Source organism: Styela clava, chromosome 6 (genome assembly GCF_964204865.1).
Source record: "Styela clava chromosome 6, kaStyClav1.hap1.2, whole genome shotgun sequence".
Classification (NCBI taxonomy): Eukaryota; Metazoa; Chordata; class Ascidiacea; order Stolidobranchia; family Styelidae; genus Styela; species Styela clava.
This window is the reverse complement of record NC_135255.1, coordinates 10,113,987-10,132,600: the sequence shown is the minus strand read 5'-3', so window position 1 is coordinate 10,132,600 and position 18,614 is coordinate 10,113,987. Positions and strand designations below refer to the sequence as shown.

General features: G+C 35.4%; 1 protein-coding gene across 1 annotated transcript; it reads right to left on the bottom strand.

The window, feature by feature from the left end:
* Nucleotides 1-987: 987 nt before the first annotated feature.
* On the bottom strand, nt 988-16,175 carry LOC120330664 (sushi, von Willebrand factor type A, EGF and pentraxin domain-containing protein 1-like). The gene is made up of 31 exons (XM_039397545.2): nt 15,940-16,175; nt 15,170-15,255; nt 13,387-13,491; nt 12,890-13,001; nt 12,605-12,709; nt 12,255-12,344; nt 11,325-11,462; nt 10,999-11,125; nt 10,650-10,762; nt 10,267-10,351; nt 9,741-9,853; nt 9,334-9,537; nt 9,033-9,172; nt 8,790-8,881; nt 8,400-8,575; nt 7,890-8,121; nt 7,510-7,682; nt 7,101-7,332; nt 6,729-6,904; nt 6,251-6,482; nt 5,923-6,095; nt 5,421-5,649; nt 4,822-5,027; nt 4,451-4,679; nt 3,954-4,129; nt 3,629-3,820; nt 3,087-3,275; nt 2,745-2,856; nt 2,160-2,311; nt 1,872-2,035; nt 988-1,511 (listed from the first exon to the last, which is right to left on the bottom strand). The coding sequence occupies exons 1-31, from the start codon at nt 15,998-16,000 to the stop codon at nt 1,335-1,337; spliced, it is 4,791 nt and encodes a 1,596-aa protein (XP_039253479.2). The 5' UTR covers nt 16,001-16,175; the 3' UTR covers nt 988-1,334.
* Between the last annotated feature and the right edge of the window lie 2,439 nt (nt 16,176-18,614).

The window sequence follows — 18,614 nt, the reverse complement described above, 5'->3', positions numbered from 1 at the left end:
TTTAACGACCGCAGCAAATGGGCACGTGTACCGCTGCTGACGACTAGCGCCATATTGAGCGTTTCAAAAGTTATGCAAAAAATTTATATAAAGCGTGTCGTGTTAATGCAGCTCATGTAGTGAGATACATACATTTCTAAAAATACAGAAACCTGTTGTTAGTGTGCCTGCTACAAAAAGAACCCGTTCTTAAAATTTTAAATCCCATCAGTGCATGAATTATTTATGTCGCATTTGGACGGATGTTCCTGTGATAGCACTGAACCTTCTTGGTCGAAATATAAAAAAAATAATATCAAATGTGAATGACGTCGGAACTGCAAACTCTTCTTTCCCATAGAGTAGACGAAATGTTGCGTCGCTGTCCTAATTTTTTTTACGGATAATATAATGAACTATGTTCTTCCAAACTTTCAAAAAAAAAAGTTTTACGTCGTCAAACTGTAAATGTACATACAGACAAAAATTGCCTCAAGTATTTTCAAATAACCTAAGTTAAATGGAATGCATTTCATAGTTGTTTCCTCGTGTTATTGACATGAACTGCTTCAAACCTCGCATCAATCGGTATTCACTGACACACCATGGATCTTAATATAGTCTCAGTATCACTTGGTAATTGAGTGATCTTTCGTAACTTCGCTCAGTTGTGTATACTGAAGTTGCGTTTGCTAGTCCACTAACAACCCGAAGAAACTACTCTAAAAACTTGCTAAAAGTGTCTATCATAACGACGCATGTAGATAACCAAACTCGGTATACACCATATGCCAACCTATTGGTCACCAGGTCATGGTGCACGCAAGCTTAACAAGTCTTATAAACCTTGAGTACGTTTATCGAATTGCGTCCATGAGCATAATGATATTACCTGGTTTCGACTTAGGTAAACACTCGCGTGCTATTTTAAAAAATTGCGTGCCTTCTTCTATCTTAATTTTATCTTTTCTTCTGCACCTTCTATTTTTTACACAACAACACTATTACTTTTGGTATTACCAGTGTATTATACGTTCAATGCGGGATTCTAAACGACGAAAATGTTCTAAATAAATGTTAAATACAGCATTTATTTGGTAACTTAAAATTAATACAAAACATTCATCAAGCTGCTAGAATACATAACATAAACATACTCCTATGTCACGAATTGCTCTTTCAAAGCGATGAAAAATGTTACCCAAGCCCAGAAATAACCCGATCGGATATTTAAAAAACGGTACCAAAGCTCTTTTTAAGTTACTATCACCGGTCAAACTAAAATACGATAACTTATTATTGGCGAATATACAATAAAATAGCAATAACATAGTATAATAAATGTTGTCACTATTCTAATTATCGCATGGATCTCCGCAGACTTTGTCTGTGATTTTGAGGGCGAATCCGGCATCCAAACCAGCGAAACCGTCTTCGGCAATGAGGACATTGAATGGGTGTCCGGCGATGTCTTCAAGTTGGCCTACGTCGAGTTTGGCTTTGCCTGGTGGTTCAATACCGATGGCGAAAGTCTGAAAAATAACAATTGTTAGAAAGAAATATTAACTAAAGACAACACAGTTCATCCAAATGAAAATGCTTCTAAATATCCAACGAAAATCCCATCATATGGGTTGAGGTGGCCATGAAAAATCAACAACGTCCGATTGGAATGTGTGATTATCGCTTAATCCAAGGGAGTGTTATTTTCCAAGCATCGATGTGTTATAACATCAAAGCCCAACAATGTTGTTGTTAAATTCCTATTCCAGCTGATATATAGAAAATGATTTCCTTTATAAAAGAAATATTAATATAACCAATTCGTACTGCTCTTAATATGGTCAGCCAAACGATATTTACGTCGATCATATTAGGCAAACGAAACTTACAATAGCTCCCTTTGCTCTCAACTCATCGGATGGGGTTTTTACGTCATCCTGAGCCTTTCCGTCGGTAATAACAATAACAAGATCCTGAACATCTGGTCTATTTCCATTGGATGGCCTCATCATGTTGTCAACAACATGCTGAATTGCTTGTCCTGTTCTTGTGCCTGACAATGAAAAGAATATAATATATTATCTGTGGATGAGACATCTGTGACGAATTTGAAAGTGAAACCAACAGGTCACATAAAACAAGGGTACTAAAATGAACTAACACAGGACGGATCTTACCTGAGCCGTTGTACGGAATTCTATCGAAGGCAGCAAGAAGACCAGCAATATCGGAAGTATAATCATTAAGATTGATCTGAGTATCAGTATCAACAAATTTGTTATAACGGACAACGGCAAAGTGAGTTGTGTCTTCGGAGATGGTGAAAGATCTGCAACATATTTGAATGGTATAATCATATCGCATTTACGATGTTTAACAGTAATGGCTCAACCATATTGTAAATTATTCTGGAAATTGTTTGCCAAAATCACATCTGTTATGGCTTATATCGAAGTTAAAATTACTTTTAATCTATGAGAGCACTCAAAGATGAGACCTATATATCCGTTTTTTTGTTTATTCTTCAAACTAGTTCAAATCCTCAGCGCCGAGTTATGAAGACTATTTGTATACATACATCTAACAATAAGCATATATTTAAAGAGACATTTCAGATATAAAATAAGACGAGGTTGAGCAAATAACAAAATGTCCAATATTAGACAGTTGAGGAAAAGTAAGATCGTGTTTCCAAACTCAATAGAATTTAGATTGTTGAAAATATATAAACGCACTTTCTGAAAAATCAAAAATAAACATACGAGAGAATGCTTGAGATGAACTTCTTCATAATAATCCAGTTGGGTTCTCCAATGGATGAAGAGGAATCGAGAATAACATATGCATCCATCCTGGCATTAGGTGGGCAAGGACCTGAAATTTAATGGAATTTTCACTAGTTTATTAACTAGAACAAGCTTATCATTTGAAGCGTATTGCGTATATTTTATATACTTATTGATCGCACTGATTATTTAATGTTACAATATATAGCATATCATATTCATCAAATTATTAGTCTGGATGGAGAAACACAAATACTTTGAATAATTGTATATTTGTGCTTGAGTTCAGTTTCATTCCATACATTAACGTTAACTTACGTGTGCAACAAGGCGGGCCGAGATCCCATTTCTTTGATGGTAGACATTTGTTTGTTTTGCGGGCCTTCGGATATAGAGAATATCCTGGTTCTGTACATTTGAATGTACAAACAGATGTAACGAAGTTTCCTCTTGAGCAGGTAACTTTTCCGTGTTCCAACGTTTCCCTTGGCGGCAAACATAGATCCGCTAAATGAAATGAAGTGATTAGTAATGTACTTTGATTTGAGAACAAATCATTCTGCGCTTCTCGAAACTGGTTGAATAATGTAAGATATTATGAGAACCATGGTCATTTACAAAATCCACTTAAAGATTCACACTGCTACAAAATAATTCAAAGTCTTACCAGTAATTGGAATACTGGAAGTCATTCAATTGGACCGATCATAATTATGACAGGATTCTTCAAAATAGTTAGTTAAATAGGTATATTTATATTCATCTGTACTATTTTTGAGGTAAATGTTTCATATCCATCAATATTTGAAATCAAATTTCAGTGGTCAGTTAGTTTGTTTTAAAGTTAGTATTCGACTTACGTCTGCATGTTGGCGTTGGATCCGACCATCTAAGTCCTTCACGTGTTTCGATACATTTGCTCCTCTGTGGTCCTATTCTGGTATGGTAACGGTCACACACAAAGGTGCAAACAGAGCCAAGTACGTTAGCATTGCTGCAGGATTTTCTTCCATTCTCGGGTACCAGAGGAAGGTCGGGATCGCATAGATTTTCTGCAATTGGTGGTAATATGTCTTGACAATATGGCTTAGTCGGTGGAAAGTGATGGAATGTTATAGAGATGGCGAATATTTTATCAATTTACTTAGACGAACTAGGTTAACGATAGTACATAAAACAACAGACCTTTACAGGTTGGTGGATTTTGGCTCCACTTCCCGAATTCCGAGTTTCCACCACCTGCTTCTTCGCAAACCGATTTTGGTCTTCCGATCATCTTGTATCCAGGATCGCATTTAAAGGTGCATACAGATCGATGGAAGTTTCTGTTTGTGCACGTGACTGATCCGTCAACGGGATCGCTGAATTGGAATATTCAATTGTAATTAGTTGCTTTCTAAACTTATCGATCCAAAACCACACAGTAACAAGCAGTGAGGGTGAATTTTGCTGACTTCCTATATCTTTGGCGCGATCCGAAACAATAAATTTTGTATGAGAAATGTATTTCACTTTACAGGTATTAATTTAATAAAAATAGTTTTTTGAATAGTTTTTGACCTTTTTCAGATGTTAATTGAACAAACGAGTACGCTCTGCTATCAAAACTTACAAATCATTTAGGTGAAATCGATTAAAATTTTGTTCATTAGCGGTAAAATATTCTATTTTTATTCACTCACTCAAACTCAGGTTGACAAATAATTGGTTCACATGTAGGCTCCTCTACACTCCATGTGAGTGACTCCAAGCAATTTGTCTTGAGTAAGTTTCTCTTCAGTATGGATGCGTCGGGTCCTCTCATGAAATAGCCTTTGTTACAAACGTATGTACAAACGCTGCCGAAAAGATTTCCATTTGAACACGTGACTCTTCCATTTACTGGTGCGGTTCTGACCGGACACTGATCAGCTAAAACACAAGTTGATTTATTTGATTAAAAACAGTATAATTCATCAACATATCGAGGCTAAACTTAAGTCTAACTATCTATGTAATATGCCCTGCATCAGTAAAAACTATAGATTGCAGAATTTGTATTATAAACACTTACGTGTGCATGATGGTGCTGGTTCAGACCATGCGCCTTTTGCATCGCCAATGACTGCATCCTCTCCACAGGCACTGAGAACTCCTCCATCCACTGGGGCTGACCCGCCACGTCCTGGTTGCATGACGTAACCCAAGTCACATTGGAATGTACATTCTGATCTGTAGAAGTTCTTGTTGGTACATGATACGCTGCCATGTGCTGGTTTTCTAGCAAAAAAAAATTGGATTTTTAATGCTGAAACAATTAGGTATATTTGAACATAATCTATTAAATAAAAACTGCGACCGGAAAGATGTTTGTTTATTAATCAAAAAAATTCGTAATCGAGTTTTATGTTGTGCTTGCGATAACCTCTTATCATGGTCTGTTTAGTAGGCCTATGCTTTTTGCTAACTTGTTTCAAATGTGAGAGTTCATTATGAGATAGCAGTGTTTTAGAATACAAGTCAGAATTGGAACTTATATGGAAAACGACTGCCTTATTGCGCTGCACGGTGGTAATGTCAGTAATATATATATGCAAAAGTAATTTTGAGATACACATCGGCAATTTGAATACTAAATTTTTTATTAGGTCATTCGATTATCTTTTTTTTTACCTGTGTGGTGGTATACAGGTGATTGGTCTGCAGGTTGGTGGTGCACGTGTCCATTTTCGTCCTGGTCCACAAGTGGATGAGATTTCGTTGACCGCAATAGTTCTCGAATTGGCAACCATGTAGTAGCCTTCATCGCATGTGAATGAGCAGGTGCTTCCGAATGTGTTTGCGTTTGTACAAGTAATGCTGCCATGACCAGGTGCGGTCAATCGTGGGTTGCAAGTAGACGCTGTAAAAATCAATACAACACATATTGATCAATACAAACACCTTGGTTTTTTGAAGGGATGGCACGAATACACGACAAAAATCAAGTTATACTTGATCAAACCAAGCGTACACAAAACCTCAGAGTATAAAGTCAATCTTTTTGTTATACTATAAAGAGAAAACTGAAATTGAAGACAATTTCCCGACCTCCTAAATCCACCTAAATATTCATCTATATCGCACAAATTATAGAAACTGGCGGAAATTTTTTTGTTAGTTAAATAATACTGACGTGAACATGATGGTGCAGGTGACGACCATTCTCCATCTTCATCACCATTGCCATCATCTTCGCAGGCGCTCTTGGGTTCGCCGGCAATTTCGTATCCAGGTTTACACTTGAAGCTACAGATTGATTGGTACAAGTTGGTTTTGGTACATGTAACAGACCCGTCCTCTGGAGCACTGTAAAATAGTGTAAAAATTATATCAACTGAAGGGATGCAACAACTCACAGTTATATATATATATAATTTTACAAATACAGAACCCTAATTTGAACCAGATGTTTTTTTCGTGTTACATATTTTGTATTTAATAGGCAAACAAAGTTACTTTACCTGTGTGGAGGTCTGCAGACAATCGGACGACATTTAGCTGGATCCCGACTCCAACTATTGGTATCTAAGCACTCAGTTTTAAGGTCATTGCTTCTGACAAGATCTCCTGCCGAAGTTGTCTGGTAATATCCTTTGTTACAACGAAATGTGCAGACGCTGCCAAAGCTTGCACCATCGGAGCAAGAGACTTTGCCGTTTATTGGAGCTTTTTGTGGAGGCGAGCATGCACGTGCTTCAAATAAAAAAATATGTATTATTCATATAAGTATTTCTTAAGGCGTGGTTTGTTCATAGTCTTTCAAATAGCTACCCTTTGACAATCAGATAATGATGCGTTAGGTTAGACCAGGGGTATGTATGTTGGTTGGCTAAAATAAATTCTGCCAGCGATTTTGTTGCAATTTCTCATTAGCCACAGTTCTCTCACAATGATCTCGCCAATCAGGTAAAACATTCTTTTTGATTTGCGTATACTTACGAAGACATTCTGGTTTTGGATCCGACCAATATCCGAGAGCATCACCACTGCCATCGTCCAAGCAATCAGTTGTGGCTTTTGGTGTCGATAATCTGTAGCCAGGATTGCAAGTGAAAGTACATCGGGATTTGTAGTTGTTTCTGTCGGTGCAGTCAACATCTCCATGTCGAGGTCCGCTGTTCAGAACATAAATATTATTAGATGAAGCACAGCGTCATAACTGCAAAACGAAAACCAGGTAATATTGACCACACCAACCCCATTTAAGGTTCGGTATCATTGACGATGACTACAAATTCACATTGTATCACTTTATTTGTATTCTTTCATACGGTGAAGTATTTTTTCAAGTCCGCTTTTTACAATACTCACGTTTGTTCAGGAAGACAATAAATTGGTTCGCAAGTTGGTTCGGGGTCCGACCATGTTCCATCAGATCGACACAAACTCTCCCATCTATTTGAACTGACGGCATCATCTGCTGGACTCAACATGTAATACCCTTCGAAACATGAAAACTTGCAAACGCTGTTGAAATTTGCTCCATCGGAACAAGACATTGCACCATTGGTTGGAGTGACAAGACGTGGTGTGCAGGCAGCGGCTGTTAAATAAATATTAGTTATTAAAGCTTCGAACAATATAAATACATAACGAATTAGATTGATAGAAGTGTTTTGTGGTGTTATCGCTGCAGCTGCATCATACTTCTGCGGTTTTTATTCAAATCATTTATTTCACGAAGTCTCCGTTGAGGTTTGGAATTATTAAAATTACTCACGTCTACAAACTGGTGGTGAATTGCTCCAGTCACCATCTTCGTCTCCAGGTACGGAATCGAGACATTCATTGATTTCATCACCTTCAAGTTCATATCCAGCGATGCACTCAAATTTACAAATTGACCCATAATGATTGTCCAGTGAACAAGATACGAATCCGTTTTCGGGATTTCTAAACAAAAACATATCGATTTGCTTATATATACCTTTTCAATGGTTATTTAAAGGCGATTCTTGGCATGTCATAATCAACTGCTTGGCAATTGAGTGAATCGACTTAGCAAGTACATTCAGAAAATAAAAATGAAAGAAATATTGTATTTCGGCAACTAGGTTGTTCACAAACAGCTGCACGATATTGATTCAAATTTATACTTACTCGCGTTTTGGATCGCAATGGACAGGTCTACATTTTGGAGGAAAGTCAGACCATTCACCATTTCTGTTGCAGTCGATGTCCATTTCGCCTGATCGAATGGGTTGTTCATCTGCACTGACCATGTAATATCCGCTGTCGCACATAAAAGAGCAGACACTGAGAGCATTCCTGCCATCAGTGCATCTGACAGCGCCATTTTGTGGGGCAATTAGTGGTGGTTGACATTTGGCTTCTGAATATACAATAATAAAATACTTTACTTCAACCTGTAAGATTTGGGTCTCGCGTAGTTTAGTACAAAAAACGGTTATGCCAAGCCTACTAGAAGTACTTGTGGTACCAAACTAAACCATACCCCAATTTTTTAGATAGTAAGGTGATTTCACAATTTTAGTTGCAAGTAAAAATAAAAATTTGAGATTAATGAAGATTCGATGACACCAATTTCGATAACCACTTTGTAGTTGAAATTTTTTTCAGGTATTAGTGTAAAACATTGAATAGACTTGCCGTTACAGTAGTTGACAGGATTTTCTGGCACCCATTTTCCATATTGTGTTCCATCATTATCTTGGCATTCGCTTTCGATCTGACCAACAATTGGAGTTCCATCTCTGCATTCCCAAGTACAGACAGATCTGTAGTTATTGGAATCAGTGCAGGCAACAATCTTTTCGTCAGTGCTCCTATAAATACACATAATTATTTAGATGCTAAGCTTGAACTTACTTTTTGAAGCTTCAATTTTAACTGATGGCGAACTGTTTATATTGCATACATTCCTTACAAACGATGATTGTTTTATTTCTGTGACAAAGAATACTTGAGATTGAATATATATGCAAAGTTTGGTTAATCTCGTTATGCTACAATCATTTTGTGCTCAAACAAAAGACTTACTCATGTGGTGGTACACAAGTGATTGGTTCACAGGTTGGTGGTTGTTGTGACCATGAATTGTCTTTTCTGCAGATGACATCGGTTGTAGCAATCTATGAACGATAGATTTAATGTAACTTACAAAGCCTTATTTATAGCATAAAATCTGTTGTTATCATAGATTTAAGCTTACTTTATAAAAGAAAGTTTTTCATTAAATGAGGTTGTGGGGTTTAGTTATAATTAAAATATAGGCTACTTTACCGGGTACACGGTTCCTCCAGCAGATTTCATATAGTAACCATCATCACAAGTGAATCGACAAACGCTGCGTACTGCATTACTGTCACTGCAGATAACTCGTCCATTGATTGGATTACCTTGTACAGGCAAACATTCACCAGCTGTACAATAAGGTTGAGATTAGAAAGTAACACTTCATGTATAGTCTCCTTAACAACGCAAATAGTCTCCCATTGAACAAGGTGAATTATCCTAATTTTCCAGGTTGTTGATATTACCAAATGAATTTTGAACATATGAAAAAAAATGAACGTTTTCTCACGTCCGCATATTGGTGGTGGGTTGCTCCATTCCCCTTTAGCGTCACCATCACCATCATCCCTACAAAGAGTTTTTTCTGAGGTCGCTGGCACAATGTTGTATCCATCATTACATGTGTATGTACATTCGCTGTCAATGTAATTCTGATCAGAGCATGTTACTTGACCATTTTGTGGTGATGTTCGTGGTGGCTTGCATCTGATACCTAGAATCATACCGTATACAGTTGTTATGAAATATTTGAATAAATTTTGAAAATTCAATATCGATTAAAATCATAAATTATTATGCTTCGTGATTCTTACATCCAAGAAGTATTTTATGGAATCAAATCATTTCAATCTCTTCCATTCTGTCAACAGGTGTTCTCCGACATTATTATTACTTTAGTGATTGAAATATACTTACGTTGGCAGGATGGTTCACGTGCTGACCATTCTCCGATTTCATCACCGTCACCATCGTCTTCGCATGTTCTTGATGGTGATCCGACAACTGCGAATCCAGGCTGGCAAGAGTACCTAAAATGCACAAATATTTTAAAAATATATGAGGCTGTTGTTCACAATGATTCGATAAAGCTTCTTTAACAAATAATAACAGTATATAACTAGTTATATTAAGTTGCGTCATTCAAACATAGGTCACTAATCTCAGCGTAGTCTGTACAGATTACTCCTGTTTTGACTAATACATCTAAACTGTAACTTTTCAAAAAAGAAATTTATGTATTATTCGATTTATACCTAAATTATAATAACTTAACTAAAAGCTCTAAAATGAAAACGGGTAAATTTTCAGAGTTGAATTTCACCCGCAATTAGCATCCAAAACCTAAACGAAGATTATAAATTATTTCAAATATACCCAATTTCATTATAAAATGCCAAGCCCAAATGTCGAATGGTGTACATTGTTATCGCAAAATACTCACTCGCATTTACTGCGACCATTGTTTCCATCTGAGCATGTAACATCTCCATTGGTTGGTGAGGCGCTTTGAGGTTGACATTTAAGAACTGTAGATGCAAATATACATTCATTATAAACGATATATATTTCCTATAAAACGCGACGTAACAATAAACTGTGTTATATTATATTCCATTACAAAATCGAAATTGTACGATTGCGGTAAATGCCTATTTCATCAAGATTGGCGAAGTGTTGCACATATCGCTCAGTGATTGTTTACGAGTACTATTCAGATTTGAGTAAGTACATGTGCCTATAAAAAAGGCTGTACTGTAAGCTCGAATGAACTGTTTTAAAGTTTCACATATATTGGGTTAATATAAAACATAGATGATTACGTACGTCCACATCGTGGAACCGGACTTGTCCATCGACCATACTGATCACCGTTTTCATCATCTACACATGTTGAAGTTGGGCTTCCGAGGAGTTGATATCCATTTTCGCATGTGAAACTGTAAAATAACATGAATATCTGAATAGACGGCGTAATTGATACGGTAACGCTATGATTTTGAATAAGCTGAAAAAATAAACCGTCTAATAATGAAATTTTGCAAACGCAAATATCACAGATTATTATTCATCACGCGCTGAAGGTACCCGCAATCTCAATATCGACAAACTGGTGGATGGCATTAATTAGTGTAGAACTTTTATTCAAAAATTAAACTAGAAAAGTCATTCCCACCTGCACACACTACCGCCATTGTTAGAATCACTGCAGTCGACTCGCCCGAAGGTAGGCGGGATCATTGGTGGAGGACAAGTGATTCTGATACATCTTGGAGGTTGATTATCCCAGTTCTCAGATGAAGCTGAATAATATGAAACATTCTCATATGAATATTATTACCACAAAATATGGTTTCCGATATTATATATAGTTGTTATGCTAAACGTACCATCGATATATGTTTTGAATATATATATTATAGGCCGTTTCATATATTTTAAATTGATTTTGATAACGCAAAGAAAACTTTGGTAGCTATCTGAAAATAGGTGGGTACTTACCGCAAGTTGCTTTTGTTTGTCCCTCGAGCCTGTAGCCACTTTTGCAAGTAAATGTGCAGGTACTGCCAACCCTATTTCTATTTGTGCACTCAACATTCCCGTTGATAAGTGAGTTGTATTCAGGCAAACATTTCTTCGCTGTGTATGGCATAAATATATTAGATTCAAGAAATGCAATGGGCTAGTTTAACTTAACTGACGCGCCTTGTTTAGTTAGCTGCAATTCTACCATAAGTCGATCGTTAACGTACGGCAGATTATTTTCTATCACCCGTCGGGTGTATTTTAATATTATCGTGTGACATAAAGACTATTAAATGTAAGATAGGAAGGCATTAAATCGGTCAATAATTCGCTAATTTTTCAGATGTTACAATGAAATATTCCGCATATCTGAAAACGTTCATGCATTTCTGTGTATAAAAATACAAGTGGATTTTGTAATCCGCTACAAAGTTTCACGATGAAACGCTAACGCGGCACTTTTACCTGCTTTACCGCTTTTATACGTAAGCTTTTCTGATTGGTTAACGTCCTAGATCTACTTTGTTTACGCCGTCGGTACGACAAACCGGCATTGCAATATCGTTTAAAAGAAAAATGACAGTTTACGCAATGTGTCGCCTCGGGCATTAAAATATATAAAAACTTGAATACTTAGTTTTATAACGCCTAACACTGATTTATTACACGATGTATTCAGGAATATGTAGAAAAAAACATGATAAAAGTTGCAATTTATAACGCTCTAATACAAGCATTCGACTTCATTCTAAACCATTGATCGCGATGAAATATTTGATACCAAAAAGTAAATGAATACTTTATCAAATTTGAAAACTCAAGATACAAATTTAAATACAGGAAATTATTATTCAGCTAGTTCCAGAAATTAAGAATAAAATAATACTTTGAATATGAAAAACATACGTTTGCATCTTGGTAATTTGTTATCCCAGACTGATTCCTTTGCATTTTTCGCCATGCAGTTAAGGACCGGTTCTCCAACCAATTCAAATCCTGCGAATATCAATAAATGAAAGATAATGAATTATTTGAATCCTAATTTATTTTTTTATTTTACTTTTTAGTCGTGCACGGGATAGAAAATTAAAGTTGCCGAGAAAGATCACGAAAATGGAGTCGACTGCAAGAATCACAAATTCTGTCCGCAAGATGGTGTACGTAAGTAATGAAACATTGAGTGGCAATTGTCAGCAATAAATTTAACAAAATGTGTTTCGGTATGCCACGAAAATAAATATGAAACAGCTGCTTGCCTTCCTTGCATGTGTATACACATTGCTCTCCGATGTTTGGTTGATCGTATTTACAATCCCTTTCTGCGTTTCTTGGAATTTTCAATTCTGGACAATCCGGGTATACTGAACGAAAATATATTTAAATAAATAATATAAATCACTATTCTGTTGAATACACGAAAATATTTGTATTCGATTGGTATTCAAATTGATTAAATTTCCTTTACAATTCTGCGTGTGTATAGTGATGAATAGAAAGTAAGTGGTGAAGCACATGGACAAAATATAAGCATGAATGCTTACCTGGAAGACATCCCAATTCCGGTTTATTACAATCTTCTCTCTCGCAGCAACATCTGCAGATAGATTCCGGAATTCTAGGGTTGCATTGGTATGGATGATTCCCTTTATCATTCTGTAAAAAATGAAAGTGTTAGTACTACTCCTCCCTATTAAAGCAAAATCCTAATTTAATTTTGTTTGATGGATATTTCAAAACCACATATATTTTATTATTTATACTGAAAAGAATATACTGCTGTTAGAGAAAACTGGGAAAGCATTGAAATAGGAACACCCCAATAATCAGTTTTCATAAATGTATTAGAAAGAGTAAGAACAAGAATTATAATCTTGTGGCCGTCACTTCTGATGTTCATAGCTTGTCGAAATTTGGTGGCATTGTGTTGATACTTTACTCGATATGCTATGTAATAAGGCGTAGCTATTGAATATTGATTATCACAAGTAAACCCATGGAAAAGAGAAAAATTCCAACAGTGTCATAAAAAACATCTTACCTGAAATTCGTTATTGTCGCATGCAAGGCCTTGTTTGCATCTTTTTGTAATTCTGATTGGTGGAATTAAACCCACGTGATATCTGATTTCCGAAAAGCATCCGCCCTGTTAAAAAACACAGATTGTATATAATGAGTACTCAAAACCAGGCATATAATTATTGAAACGAATAATCTATATATGGCGGCAACGACTAAATTTTAGAATAAATTACGCGTTACAGCGTCCATAAAATATACTAGCATATAACGGTAATCGCAATTTATCAAAGTTGTGGAGGTGATTGAATGTCATCGACATTCAGATCAAATTACAGCACAAAATGAATATGTTGAACAGTTTTGTCGCATTGTACTAAAAATAATCACTGGGATGAATGTAGGTACTTAATAATTTTTGATGCAAATATCGCCACAACCTAAACTAATCATAATAACTGCCGAGAAGTATATGAAACTAACTTGAGCAGTTATTGTGGGAACCGTGGAACAAAGATCATTGCAATAAAGGGATATATATTTTGTAAAGAATAAAATAAACTTATTGAAGTTGTAAGGCAGTAAATTATTTGTCAAAATGATGTGAACTGAAAATTCACGTCTATTTGTTTATTGACTGCAAACAAAAATGTATCGCTGAGGGATCATTTTTACACAAATGCGACGATGGTCCATATCAATGCGTTATTTTATCGGAAATAGCACAAAATAGTTATAATTTGTTTTGTGTTAGTCATAGGTTACAGTTTTCAGAATCTTGTATTACTGGTTTGGATGAGGTTTTATATGTCTTGAGGCTTGTTAGTCCTGTTATAGATAGTATCGCATAACTAGATTCAGGTATTATACAATGCATTCTCTATTTCATACAGTTTATTTTACGCTGGGCACCCTGAGGCCAGAGCAAGATGATGGAGATGGCGCGAGCAAGTCTGCTGCCGCGCCCGGCCAAATGATGTTGTAAAAAAAGTAAAATATTTTGGAAAAAATTGGTCTATCACATAAATTATTACTCCTGTCAGTCAGTAAATTTTGAAATCGTGTTCAATTGAGTTTAATTACAGTCTTTTACGTTCGTAGATTTTCGACGTTTATACCTGATTTCATATTTGATCAAACCATTGATGTAGAGAAATTATACTTCTCCTAATTACAGGAAATTGATAATACGCTATTTTAAGTGCTACTGTGTACCAGGAATTTGCTTTTGTGTGCCATTTTAGGATTCATTCAGCCTTTGAGAGTTTTGTGTAAATTGCACAAGGTCTGTCGTAAAACGGCTATTTATAAATTGGAATTAATGCGGCCCGCGCTCTACTGGAAACGTATATCTGATTTTGCCGACGACTGATATTGAGTCAAAAATGAAACGGAGGTTGGATATATTTTTTCTGTCGAATCTCAGCATTAAGAGACTCATTTGAATCAAAAAGGTCGACGCTCCAGAAGTATGTACATCAAGATGGCGCATAACCTGATAACCCTAACCTGGTACACATGCAATGTTCAGGTTGTGCGCCATCTTGGTGCACATATTTTGGGAGCACCAAAAAGTCTGTATAATAAAATAAACCTGATATCAACAATATTAAAAAATAAGTGGCTGTAAAATCAAATAATTTGCGCAACCTCAAATAGTTTGATAAATTTGTAGCATATATAATCAAAATAGACAATCACGGCCCCGTTTATCTGGATAGACAACGATGGAAATATATTGTGAGAACAATAAAATTGATTTGAATTATTTTCAGAACATATACTTTGATGAAAAAAACACTCACATGTTCGCCAGCACATTCTACACTTTGTCCTTTGTTGATGCAATCGTCATTCGTCAAACCGTTGTCACATTTCCAACATCGAACGGCTGTATGACGGAAATAGAAAGGAAAATTATATATGTAATTTTTACATCTTATTGTAATTTACTGCAATCTATCAGAACATTTTGATCTTTCACAGTTTTTTGCAAGTTTCATCTTATAAAAAGTCATTACTCAAAATAATTTAACACAAATCAGTCTGCATAAATGCACTTTATAATAAAGTACGATTTGGTTCGAATTTGTCGTTCAAGTCTTACTCACTATGTAAGCCAAAGACATCAGTTACAATCCAATAAATATAATCAAATTGATTCTAAAAACAAATCTATGGTAAAGTGATAAACCAATCTTTGAGCTTGAGATATTTATGTCCTAGAATAATGTCAAACTAACCACTGTTTAGTAATAATCTAAGCTCAAATGCAATCCGCCTATTATATCCGACCTATTATGTAATAAGGTGACCTATTACATGAATACCTGGAATTGATTATGGATTTGCTTCCGTAAGGTAACTTTAGTCATACAGAACGCAACTTTCGTAATAATATCTCATCAGTGACTTAACACAGAGAAATGGAATTGGCAATGAGCGTAAACGAATAACCCAAATATTATCACGGTGGGTATGTATTCGGTTCTCGTCCATAAGCCAGTCAGAAAAGAGATGTTTATAAACACGAAACGGCATGTTTGACACAAGTATTATAGTAATAATATCTCACCTTCTGAAATTTCGACACTAAATACAGCAAGCGCAAATAGCGCCAATGTGGATTTCCACATTTTATTAGGCTACACTGCTGAGCAGGTACTCCGAAGAAAACAGAAAAAAGTAGTTGCGGCTTGTTGAAAAGCCGACGTGAAACGGTCGGATATGTGGAACTAAACTACCTTAACTGAGACGGAGCACTGGTAGTGATTTGATACAGTATGTGCACCCTTATTTTATACGAGTAAAACGATACCTCTATCATATAAAAGATAAAATAAAAAATCCAATCAACTGATTAGAAAAAAAGAAACTTTCTTTTTGTGGCGAGGGAGGTTGAAAAACGAGATGAGCTAATCGCTGCCAAAAAGGAGAGAGAGAATCAGCCACAATGTGTCATTTTTATCAATTATTTTAATCTCCATAACAATCTCTCTCCTAAACTTGATGTCTAGATTAAATATTACTCGGCTAAAAATCATGTATGAAAAGTAAATGTACACCTGTTTTATTAGTGTATCTTGCTTGACATATTGACACGTATCTAGTAGTTTTAAAACCGAGTAACTTTACCTGAAAACGTAAAATTAAACCTGTTTCGCAAGTTGAGAAAAAAAGAGTAAAATGTTGTTTTTCTACATTTCGCTGACAAGTCCAATGAAACGTCTTTTTTTATACGCATTGGTATGAAGCAATTTTACGCTGAATGTCAATTACATAGTCTGAAACATTGCCGAGAGGCATTACGTGTATAAAACGTTGGATACAAAAATGAGATAACTATAGTTAAGTAACTGATAACCCCTATGAAAGCAATAATTTTCATATCATTTTTTCCTTTCCTAAATTGATGCAAATTATAGCCAGGAGTTGACGTTTGGTAATTTTGCATGTCCATCAAAATTATGTTTTGATATAATGACCCCATTTGCCATCGACTTTATTGCTATCGATAATTTCAAACGACAAACCATTTTCATCTTGTTTCCGAAAATGAAATTTCAAACAATGTCAATTTCAAAGTTAAATGTTCGACGCGAGTCAAGTTCAGGCAAACACCAGAAACATGACTTTGTTCCACATTTAATAGTATCTCGTTGGGTTTAACAATATTATTTATATTTGAACTATCATTCACCACCGAGAAACTTGGATTTAATATAATAAATTCTACGAGCAAGACGTTGGACCACAATGTTTTTATTTATAGTCTCAACTTTATACATCTCTGTGGTGTTGAGTGAGAAATTATAAACGAGCACAACGAATAATCAGCAGTACCGGAAATGTTTCTATTGTTACACATGCTTAATTTTTTTTTTATAATTGGGCTTTCGTCCGAAAGAAGTTATCCGTTTCCGCTGATTTTGCAAATTACTTTTCAGAATGCGACAAGTTTTTTATCAACATCACCACATAACCCACTTTTTTGAATTACCATATCAAGTACCATTCTTTTTAAGGTAATTGGATGTTTTTCATGTACTTTTACTATAACTAACGGTATAGTTGCTTTCTACCTTGCTCATAAACCAATTTTGTCACACTTTTGAAAGACGGTATAAAATTTGTTTTGAGTATATTAATACTACGAATATTTCTCAATATGTTTCAATAAAAAAATTCTAGCTTATTTCACATTTTTCTACGAAGTGATAATCAACAGTAAAATTCTGCTCACGTTATAATCTCGTCAGAAATTAGAAATAAGACTGACAAGTTTTTTAAGTGTACAAGAATTTCTTCACTTCAATTCGGTCGGATTATACCGGTTAAATATCGATCATCCCAAACAAAAACATATTATCCTGAAAATATTGTGGCGCAGAAATTGACCTGTCACGGATAAACTGCGGAAATACTGAACTCATCTTATTTATATTGAAAGACCAAGACTCTAAAACGGGCATTTATGGTTCTTTCACCCATCTAAAAATTCGTCGGTATTTGAAACTGCCTTCCAGTGTAAATATGTCATATGCATATATTTTCATACACTCAATAAAATATTAAATAGGAATAATGTGGATTTATTGTATTCGAATTACATTGTAGCCTAATATCAGTAAAATTGATGCTATTCATTCCGTTAAACACGTATGAAATTATGGCAGGACATTACTGGATTCATTTGAAAAAATAATATTATATTGCACAAATATTACCAGAAATCGTGTCGTTTCCACTCAATTAAAGTACTTATAATTTCAGAATGTCACGTTTGATTTATCGGAACTATATCGTAGTTTTTTGCATCAAAGTCGACTTGCGCTTCGGGGCATTTCAACGTTTTCATCAAATTTTCACAGTCAGATTTAAAACGACTTTGCGAGGCCTAAGAGCGAAAATCGGTTTACAGACATTGTTTAGATTCCAGTTAAATTGTTGCCAAATTATTGCACCATAAAACCTACAAGTCCGATCTGCTCGATAGAAATTATAAAGAAAAAATAAACACCATTCTTTTGGTTTAATATCATTGCAATAATGGGTTATTGAAAATCGACCAATTCAGCATTCAAATTGTAAAGTATCGAATCGTACTCAATTGATGACCGCAAGTACATGTTTTAAAGTAGGAAAAAAACACGAAGTATACATCATTGATTACAGAAAATTCTTGATCTACACAAATCAAAGAGACTGTTGTGGAACGCAGTGGATGGTAATTCCCAGTTGAGTATCAGA

What these genes read in the sequence shown, in the direction of transcription:
- LOC120330664 (XM_039397545.2), bottom strand. Translation starts at nt 16,000, where the DNA reads ATGTGGAAATCCACATTGGCGCTATTTGCGCTTGCTGTATTTAGTGTC. An exon ending in AATGGTCGCAGTAAATGCGA is followed by an intron (nt 9,854 to 10,266) that starts GTGAGTATTTTG and finishes TGTGCATTTTAG; the next exon opens with GTACTCTTGCCAGCCTGGAT. An exon ending in TATTGTCTTCCTGAACAAAC is followed by an intron (nt 6,905 to 7,100) that starts GTGAGTATTGTA and finishes TGTTCTGAACAG; the next exon opens with CGGACCTCGACATGGAGATG.